General features: G+C 36.8%; 1 protein-coding gene across 1 annotated transcript; it reads right to left on the bottom strand.

Annotated features, from left to right (window-relative positions):
• Nucleotides 1–69: 69 nt before the first annotated feature.
• Nucleotides 70–4,767, bottom strand: LOC306887197 (uncharacterized protein). Its single transcript, XM_079444775.1, has 3 exons — nt 4,731–4,767; nt 4,329–4,443; nt 70–2,476 (listed from the first exon to the last, which is right to left on the bottom strand). The coding sequence occupies exon 3, from the start codon at nt 2,467–2,469 to the stop codon at nt 1,534–1,536; it is 936 nt and encodes a 311-aa protein (XP_079300901.1). The 5' UTR covers nt 2,470–2,476; nt 4,329–4,443; nt 4,731–4,767; the 3' UTR covers nt 70–1,533.
• Between the last annotated feature and the right edge of the window lie 5,771 nt (nt 4,768–10,538).

The raw sequence follows: 10,538 nt of genomic DNA, 5'->3' as shown, positions 1-10,538 counted from the left end.
AGATCAGATTCAAACAGCTAAAAGACATTTTGGTGCAAATAGACATTAGATTTAAGTATATTAGGCTAAAATATGACATTTTAAAAAACAAACATAAAAAGATGCTTAAAAGAAAAACAATTACAGTTCAAAATCAAAGTAATAATAATGACAGAAAACATCAGCAAGGTTTTAGTAAAAATGTGACAAAGCAATATAACCAGCTAGCCAATATAGACCTCTGGTGGACAGAATTAGAAGTACAATTTGTTTTTTAAACAGTTTGTACAAAATAACTCAATACGTGGTAGAGGTTGTAAAAACAATGTGAACATACATGTAAAACTTAAACGTTATTTTATATTATAAAAAGCATATATCATTATCTGGGCATCTACATGAATGCTAAAATGTGATCCATTCTTCACTTAAAGGGATAGTTCACCCAAAAATGACAATCCTGTCATTAATTACTCAACCTCATGTCGTTCCAAACCCATAAGACCTTCATTCATCTTCGGAACACAAATGAAGATATTTTTGATGAAATCCAAAGGCTTTCTGACCCTCCATAGACAGCAACGCAACTGAAATGTTCCCAGACCCAGAAACGAGGTAAGGACATCGGTAAAACAGTCCATGTGACATCAGTGGTTCAACCGTAATTTTACGAAGCTAAGAGAATACTTTTTGTGCGCAAATAAAACAAAAAAAAGGACTTTATGCCACGTTTCTCCTCCAAGTCACGGATCTGCCATTATAAAATTACGGTTGAACCACTGATGTCATGTGGACTGTTTTTATTAAAGGTGTCCTCCTTACTACGTTTCTGGGTCTGGGAACATTTCAGTTGCGTTGCTGTCTATGAAGGATCAGAAAGCCTTCGGATTTCATCAAAAATATCTTACCAATTTATGTTCCGAAGATGAACAAAGGTCTTGCGGGTTTGGAGCGACATGAGGATGAGTAATTAATGACAGAATTTAAATTTTTGGGTGAACTCAAGTCAAGTCAAGTTGAGCTTTATTGTCATTCCGCTACATGTGGGGACATACAGTGGAACGAAATGTCGTGCCTCACAGGACGACGGTGCTACGTAAATACAGACATACAACAATGAAGTAAGAACACTATAAACCTATACACAACTAACCTACTGACAGAACTATCCTTTTAATTATGATAATAAGTGCAAAGGCAAATTAATAAGGAATCAAACAAACCAAAAACAGCAGGCTGCAACTAGATAGTATAATGTTGCATAAGTTTGCATCATCACCCTAAGAATGTGCTTTGGATGTTGTAGCCAAATTTACATTATATATGAAATATAAAAAACTATATATATCTTAACAGTTTAAACACTGATTGAAAAATATGGCACTGAAAAATGTGTTGCTTTGTAAGTAAGGCTTTGTATTTTTATTAGCTGTGCATTTAAGCTGTTTAATGAAGGCAAGTGGTGTAAATGATCTAACTCGCATGCATAGCATCATTATTCTTTGCAATTCCTTGTGAATGTAATATCTACATGACATGGTCTGTGGTTTTAGCCTAGCCTATTTCTGCCTCAAGATCAGCTAGTATACACTCAGCCTCGTTTAAACTCAATGGACTATCTGGAGGTCTCAGAAGACACGGCTGAGACATTTCGCATGCATTCACCCGTTTAAACAGTCTGTTCCGGTCCACACGCAACACCCACCCCGGCTCCATGTGGAAAGCTACACACACATGATCCCACAAATAGTATTCTTCTTTGTGGGGGCTCACATGAACACTACAATTCAACTTGTTCACCTTAAGCTTCAGCTTGTAGGTTTCAGAGGGGGCTTGACAGCGCCACCACAAAGCCCCATTTTGGTACCCACACACACTGTCCTTCCGATTAGGCAGTCGAGGATAACTGTCATAAAGATTTATGTCACGAGGATGCACTACAACCTTATAGACAATCTCTCGCCGGTAGAGCCCAGTCTCATACACGCGCAGAACTGGACTTTGGTCACCACAGAACTGCTCACCATAGAGCCAAAGAAGCTCCTTAAATGAAAAGATGAAGCGGAAGTTTCCATATGAAGATTTTTCCTGGAAGGCCTTTGAGCTGGTGAAGTGCTCAAGGACGGGCGGCTGGTTGCGAATTTGGGCAGAACTTCGATGAGGGAATAAGGACGTGAGGAAATGCTCCTCAGCTGAGGATATGTCATCAGATGTGACTGCCAAATCCCACCAGAGGAAATGGGGCTGATCATTAGCCACCAGCTCTGGTGGCTGTCTGAACCCTGAATCGAGAAAAATAGCCCTAAGACCACTTTCTCCAGTGACATGAGACACTTTCTCTATGTGGAACTCCACAGATTCAGGATAAGCAGGGATGTTGTTCTTATACAGGTATCCGTTCTGTATATCCATTTCTTTTAGGTCTGACAGACTCAGATGCTGTCCCTCAAAGTATGTCTCTGTAACATTTCGGATATTTGTGCGTCTCATTTTCTTTCTGAAACCAGAGAAAAAGATGAGGGTTAGCTTATCATCTGTTTTACAAGGTAACTCAGCATTTTCCCCTTGCAAACCACTGATAGCTGCTCTAACTAAACAACTCACTAGTACAGTTTTATTTGGCTTTCCAGCAAAAACAAAAATGTAATCCACCATCAAAAACTTTGGTTTGCAGGTTTAGTCAGGTGGTCTGATTGCCTTAACAGTCTCTGTTTTTGAACGTTCCCATACAAAAAAAAAGAAGTTTATTCAAGTGTGCTATTAGTATACTTCTTTTAAACTAAAAAGAGGAAAGTATACTTTTAGTCTACTTTTTATGGGCTTCTCAGAAATATACTTAAAATGACATTTAAGTATACTTGACTTGTACTTAGAAAAAGTCTAAATATATTTGAGCTCTATACTATATCTATACTTGTGCTCGTAGAATCCGTGTTTTCATTGTTATATGGTAGGGGGCGCTAGTACACATCTTCTGTACAGAATTTCCAAAAAACACAAGCAAAGAAGAAACCTAAACAACAAATGCTTCCACATGTAATCTAACATGACTATACAAAAGGACTAATATTATGTTGGGGTTTTTTTTTTTTTTTTTTTTTTTTTTAAGGACTATTATTATGATGTAATGCTTGGTTGACCAATCAGTGGAGAGGGGCGTTTCACTCCTGTCCACATGTAGAGATCAAATTTTCAAGTTGTTTATTCATTTTCTGTCCCTGAACATAAAAACTTTAAGTGAATTGAAAGAGTTTTCGTTTTGTTTGAACAAATGAAAAACTAAAAATGTGCCGTTTTTTCATTTTTTCAGATTTCAATATAAAATAAAAATTTTTGATTATCATTCTGAATCCAATTCATGGCCTTTTTCAGCTTTTTATTCAAAATGTTGTTTATTTATTTTTTATTTATGAAACTTACCCACATTCAAGTGTTTAAAAAAGAATGCATGAGGCTAGAATAAAATGTTTTTGTTTACAAGCAGTAATAATCTGTTCTTTCTTTTGATGTTTTGTATGCTCAGATATTCATATAACAAAATATATACAAATTAATAAATAGGGACATGGTAGTATACTTAAAGCATGATGTAAAGTTCACTTAAAGAAAACTTACGAGTATACTTGCAGTATAAAACTACTAAACTAGTAGTTTACTGAGACTATACTACAAAGTACACTAAAAATGCTACAACAAGTATTGAATTAGTAAACTATCAGTAGGCTATACCTATAAGTTCACTTTCAGTATAGTTGCAGTACAAGCTAAAAACTCAAAGTTTACTACTGGTACTTAAAAGTATATTTTATATACTAGAAAGTGGGCCAATTTAGTCCCAAGGAGTTTTGAAATAGTACACTTACGAGTATACTACTAGTACACTGATATTTATATACTTACTACATAAAGCATACTTACAAATATACTTGAATTTTACTTAAGTAAACTTAATAAAATATACTTGAAGTATACTACTTTTTTTGAAGAAAAACATTCAAAAAGAGGAAATAAAACTTTTTTGTGTGCAAGGGTTTACTTAGATTATATCTCAAGGTTGTGACAAAGGCGGTGGCGCCACAAATTTAAGTTTTATATGTTTGACAAACAAATCGAGTTCATTAAAATCACTAAAAACAAACAATTATTAGCAGTTGCACAAATATGCCATCATCTGTCATTGTCAACATTAACGTATGTGAATGATTTTTTTATATTTACTTGATATTAAATGACGGGCAAACTGTGGTTACTGATAAAACCTGAATAATCAATTACATTAATCATGAATATGTGAATATAAAAGTACATTAAAAAATTTCCCCCAGAAAAAAAAAATATATATATGTTACCTGCTACCAGAGAGACGATATTTTCAGATTGTACTTCTTCTGCCCCCAAAGAAACTCTGAACGAAAGAGCGGGATTTTTTTTTTCTTTTTTCACCGCGTTTCACTTCCCCGCCCTCTGTTTCAAAAACAAACAATAGCAGAAACGAAAGCTTGAACTGATCAAAACCTTCCAAATAAAGTCACTCAATGTGTAATTAAAACAAAATTCCTATAGGAAATAATGTTCCACCTCAGCAAATCGGCGCCTACTAGACGTTAGGAACTCTTTCATATGCTTATTGTGAACTGTGTGAACATTAGGGGTGGTTGGTATTGGTATCGGATCGATACTAGCCTGATAAGATCGATACTTTAGGTTAATTTTTTTCTCCTATACACTTAATAACATTGCTTAATACATACAACAAAGTGTAGACGTGTCTGTGGGTGTATATGCCGCTCTTTTCACATCTCGTGTGCAGGCATTGCTGCTCCTGCCCTGCTACGCTGTGTCTGGTTGTCATGCCATCACGTGACTCAGCGGCTCCGAGCGCGAGCGGATACAGTGAGAGATGGAACGAAGCTCCGAGCTACAAAAGAAATGAAAGGGGAGGAAGGGAATTCTTCACATAGTGCATATTATACCTGCATACCGAATTTAGTGTTTATTTATTTATTTATTTGAACCCCCTTCCCCCTTTTTTATTGCCATAGGGAAAAAGTGGAAAGTAAAAACAAGAAAAAAAAGAAAAGTGTCACATAACATCCCCATTAACTGCTGATGGCAGACCCCCAGACTGTAGAACACATTTTTTTATTCAATTTCATTTTCAAACACATGTAATATTGCTCACTTTTTAGTTAGGTAATTTTAATAGGCCAGGTGCTGGTCATAAAATTAGAATATCATGAAAAAGTTAATTTATTTCAGTAATACCATTCAAAAAGTGAAACTTGTATATTAGATTCATTCATTACACACAGACTGATATATTTCAAACGTTTATTTCCTTTAATTTTGATGATTATAACTGACAACTAATGAAAGTCCCAAATTCAGTATCTCAGAAAATTAAAATATCAATTAAGACCAATGCAAAAAAAAAATATTGAAAAGTATGAACATGAAAAGTATGAGCATGTACAGCACTCAATATTTAGTTGGGTCTCCTTTGGCCTGGATTACTGCAGCAATGCGGCGTGGCATGGAGTCGATCAGTCTGTGGCACTGCTCAGGTGTTATGAGAGCCTATGTTGCTCTGATAGTGGCCTTCAGCTCTTCTGAATTGTAGGGTCTGGCGTATTGCATCTTCCTCTTCACAATACCCCATAGGTTTTCTATGGGGTTAAGGTCAGGCGAGTTTGCTGGCCAATCAAGAACAGGGATACCATTGTCCTTAAACCAGGTACTGGTATAGCTTTGGCAGTGTGTGCAGGTGCCAAGTCCTGTTGGAAAATTAAATCTGCATCTCCATAAAGTTGGTCAGCAGCAGGAAGCATGAAGTGCTCTAAAACTTCCTGGTAGACAGCTGCATTGACCTTGGACCTCAGAAAACACAATGGACCATCACCAGCAGATGACATGGCACCCCAAACCATCAATGACTGTGGAAACTTTACACTGGACCTCAAGCAACGTGGATTATGTGCCTCTCCTCTCTTCCTCCAGACTCTGGGACCTTGATTTTCAAAGGAAATGCAAAATTTACTTTCATCAGAGAACATAACTTGGACCACTCAGCAGCAGTTCAGTCCTTTTTGTCTTTAGCCCAGGCAAGACGCTTCTGATGCTGTCTCTTGTTCAAGAGTGGCTTGACACAAGGAATGCGACAGCTGAAACCTATGTCTTGCATACGTCTGTGCGTGGTGGTTCTTGAAGCACTGACTCCAGCTGCAGTCCACTCTTTGTGAATCTCCCCCACATTTTTGAATGGGTTTTGTTTCACAATCCTCTCCAGAGTGCGGTTATCCCTATTGCTTGTACACTTTTTTCTACCACATCTTGTCCTTCCCTTCGCCTCTCTATTAATATGCTTGGACACAGAGCTCTGTGAACAGCCAGCCTCTTTAGCAATGATCTTTTGTGTCTTGCCCTCCTTGTGCAAGGTGTCAATGGTCGTCTTTTGGACAACTGTCAAGTCAGCAGTCTTCCCCATGATTGTGTAGCCTACAGAACTAGACTGAGAGACCATTTAAAGGCAAAAAAAAATTTTATTTTTTTTTTACTTAAAGAGATATTTCATGGAAAATTTGCCATGCTAAGTGGAAGATTTCTGCCAAGATTTCACCTGTCAGAAAAACAAATACTGTTAAAATGAATGTCATGATTCCCACTATGACCACTAAATGGCAGCAGAGGATCATTTATTGTCTCCTTTACCATTTCCACTCTGTAATATAGTTCTTTTCACATGTTTTGCTAATGGATTTATATTTAAACATTATAAAATCACTATTATAACATTTAAAAATCTCTCTTTTTTGTCAAAGTCAGCATTGTTTTGTACTGAAGTATGAAGTAGCAAGAGTTTTCAACTCATTGAATCTACTTGAATTACACAGATGGCCTATTTTGAATTTACAACAGCAATTTTCAGTGAAAGGTGGCTAGTTTGTCTCCTTGTTTACAATCTTCTCAGTTTCTCTCAAATGTAAATCAAATGCCCATTCACAAACGTGTAACACAACTGAATACAATTCATTTGTACTTAATTGTAATTGAGATAGTTGTGAATTACCTCAAGTAATACTGAGTGAATGACAATTTTTGTTTTATTTTTGTATTACCTATGCTCCAGGTATTTTATTAAAGGGCTCGCTAGCCTATAGCTTTATTGCTCGGTAAGCTTGGTTCTGGGTCTTAACACCCCCAAAACCTTGTTCTCCATCATTGCATAGACCCACTCATGGATGAGACATGCAGATAACTATAGTCAACCTTCACTGAATTTTATATAATCAATGAACTCTGAAAAAGATTTCAGTCAATGTTTAACATTCTATTAGTTGTCTAAATGAATTCATTGCAGCATTTTTGTCATACTTAAATCGAGCTCTGTACAAAGGACAATAATGTAAGAATGTAAAATGAGTAATTTCATGCATTCAAATATGGTTTCATTTTCTTTTCATTTAAAAAATCCCGTAAAAAAACGGTAAAATTCCGGCAGCTGGGGTGCCGTAAAAAAAACGTAAAATAACAGGCACATTAAATAACAGTATTTTTCCGTAATTCAAAAAACAGTTTTTTTCTGTAATTTTACACAATATTTTCTGTATTTTCTTGAGCTTTTAATATTCAATATGGAACTTTACTTAAATATTGAGGAAAGTTACGTAAAAAAAACATGAAATTATCCATTTTGAACACTGCTTTAATTCAAATAATCAGCCATAAAACAGTTTTAATAATTTATTCATCTGCAAGAGTATAACATCTCAAATGCAAGAATATCAATATAGCATAACTGCAATTTACTTATATTCTTTGTTTAAAACTACAGCAATATAATAACTGCAACAATATTCAAATATACAAATTACTCCAAAAGTTTAAATTTCTGCAACAACACAATTTATAACTGCAACAGTATAAAATTATTTTAAAAAAATCAAAGCTGCAGCAATATACAATAAAATGAATTTTTCAAATCTGTAAAAATTTAACAATTTGATAAACAAATCCGAATGACCTGGGAACAGATGAATTCATCTTGACAACACAAAAGGCATGGACAAAAAAATAAATTATGAAACCACGAAAGCAAATGATCGCCAACTATATTAAGCCTGCTAGGCAATGAAGGATGATCTGACTCTCAAAGTTTTTAGTCCATCCATTCATAGTCCGCAATCTTGCTAATCAATGAAAGAACCTTCGGACTGACTGCTGTTAGCTTTCTTGATGTGGTCTTCTCCACTTTTGATCCCTTCTCAGGGTTCATCTTAAAAAGGCATCTGTTCAATGAAAAAAATCATTAGTAATAAAACATAGACTGTAACATATGCTCCAAATATAGAAATAATAAAAGCAGAGTAATTAGAATTTGCATAGGGCATGCTTGTGGAGGATGTTTGCTATAAAGACATGTATGTGAGAGGATGTTATGTGTGAGACAGACATATTGTAAGAGAGTGTGTTATGTGAATGTGTGTGAGGATGCGTGTGTGTGAGAGTGTGAGTATGTGAGGGTGTGTGTGTGTGTGTGTGTGTGTGTGTGTGTGTGTGTGTGTTTGAGAGAGTGTGTGTGAGAGTGTAAGTATGTGAGGATGTGTGTGAGTATATGAGGATGCGTGTGTGTGAGTGTGAGTATGTGAGGGTGTGTGTGTGTGTGTGTGTGTGTGTGTGTGTGTTTGAGAGAGTGAGTATGTGAGGATGCGTGTGTGTGAGAGTGTGAGTTTGTGAGGGTGTGTGTGTGTGTGTGTTTGAGAGAGTGTGAGTATGTGAGGATATGTGTGAGTATACGAGGATGCGTGTGTGTGAGTGTGAGTATGTGTGTGAGTATATGAGTATGCGTGTGTGAGAGTGTGAGTATGTGAGGATATGTGTGTGTGAGAGTGTGAGTATGTGAGGATATGTGTGAGTATATTAAGATGCATGTGTGTGTGAGAGTGTGAGTATGTGAAGGTGTGTGTGTGTGTGTGTGTGTTTGAGAGAGTGTGAGTATGTGAGGATATGTGTGTGTGTGAGAGTGTGAGTATGTGAGGATATGTGTGTGTGTGAGAGTGTGAGTATGTGAGGATATGTGTGAGTATATGAAGATGCGTGTGTGTGAGAGTGTGAGTATATGAGTATGCGTGTGTGAGAGTGTGAGTATGTGAGGATATGTGTGAGTATATGAGGATGTGTGTGTGTGAGAGTGTGAGTATGTGAGGGTGTGTGTGTTTGAGAGAGTGTGAGTATGTGAGTATGCATGTGTGACAGTGAGTATGTGAGGATGCGTGTGTGAGTTTGAGAGAGTGTGAGTATGTGAGTATGCGTGTGTGAGTATGTGAGGATGTGTGTGAGTATGTGAGGATGCATATGTGACAGTGTGAGTATGGGTGTGACAGTGTGAGTGTAAGTATGGGTGTGTGAGAGTGTGAAGATGCATGTGTGACTGTGAGGATGCGTGTATGTGTGAGTGAGGATGCGTGTGTGAGAGTGTGAGTATGTGAGGATGCATGTGTGAGTGTGTGAGGATGCGTGTGTGACAGTGTGTGAGTATGGGTGTGACAGTGTGAGTGTAAGTGTGGGTGTGTGAGAGTGTGAGAATGTGAAGATGCGTGTGTGACTGTGTGACTGTGAGGATGCGTTTGTGACAGTGTACCTGGTATTTATTACGTTATGTATCCAGATAGCTTATATGAAATTATTATTATACAAGTTAACTCTATTTAGGTCATGACTACCTATAAGTAACACTTTTTGATGCCATTGGTATAACACAATCAATAATGACAGCATACAGACAAGTTGTCCGCTGGGCCTATGGTGTTCTGGGCAGCCCTTACCTGCATGTGTTGTGTCAGCCATTAGAAGATAGTTTACAGAGGAAGGAGGACTTTATAAAGGTTTTGAATGGCCCCATTTTGTTGACAATCAATAAAAAATAAAATCACAAGCAGATCTGCATTTATGGTTAATTCAATTCAGTTTTATTTATACAGCAATAAATCATAAATATTATTTCATAGCACTGTTAATACCCAACTCAAAACACAACATTTCAACTGTTAATATATATATATATATATATATATATATATAGATGTACCAAACATATACTACCAAAAGAAATACCATCTGACCCATTTAAAAACATTTAACAATCTTTCAGTCTGGGTATCACACTAATGTGTTGATGAAGTGTGTTAAATGGTGAAGGCTGTGCTAGATATACACCAACAGCCCCATCATGTTGATCCTCTGACTGGAGGGATCTGGAAAGAGGAGCAGGTGTAGTGGACATGACAGTGCTGTGTTCTTGTGGAGCCTATGGTGACCTGCAGTATTCCTCTCTCAGACGGCATATGCTGGGAGAAGCAAACACAAGTTTAGATCACATTCACTGCTGACCATGCTTTTCCACTTGGCCTCCATCACATCTGTTAAGTTACACACCACAGCGGTGTTTGAAGCAGATGCATTAGTGAAGATTCAAGATTCAAGATTCAAGATTTTTATTTGTCACATACACAATTATACAGAGTATAACCAGCAGTGAAATGTAGGTCAGGTCCGCTCCAAGG

This window comes from Barbus barbus (assembly GCF_936440315.1).
Source record: "Barbus barbus genome assembly, chromosome: 21".
Taxonomy (NCBI): Eukaryota; Metazoa; Chordata; class Actinopteri; order Cypriniformes; family Cyprinidae; genus Barbus; species Barbus barbus.
This window is presented reverse-complemented; position numbering and strand designations above follow the sequence as displayed.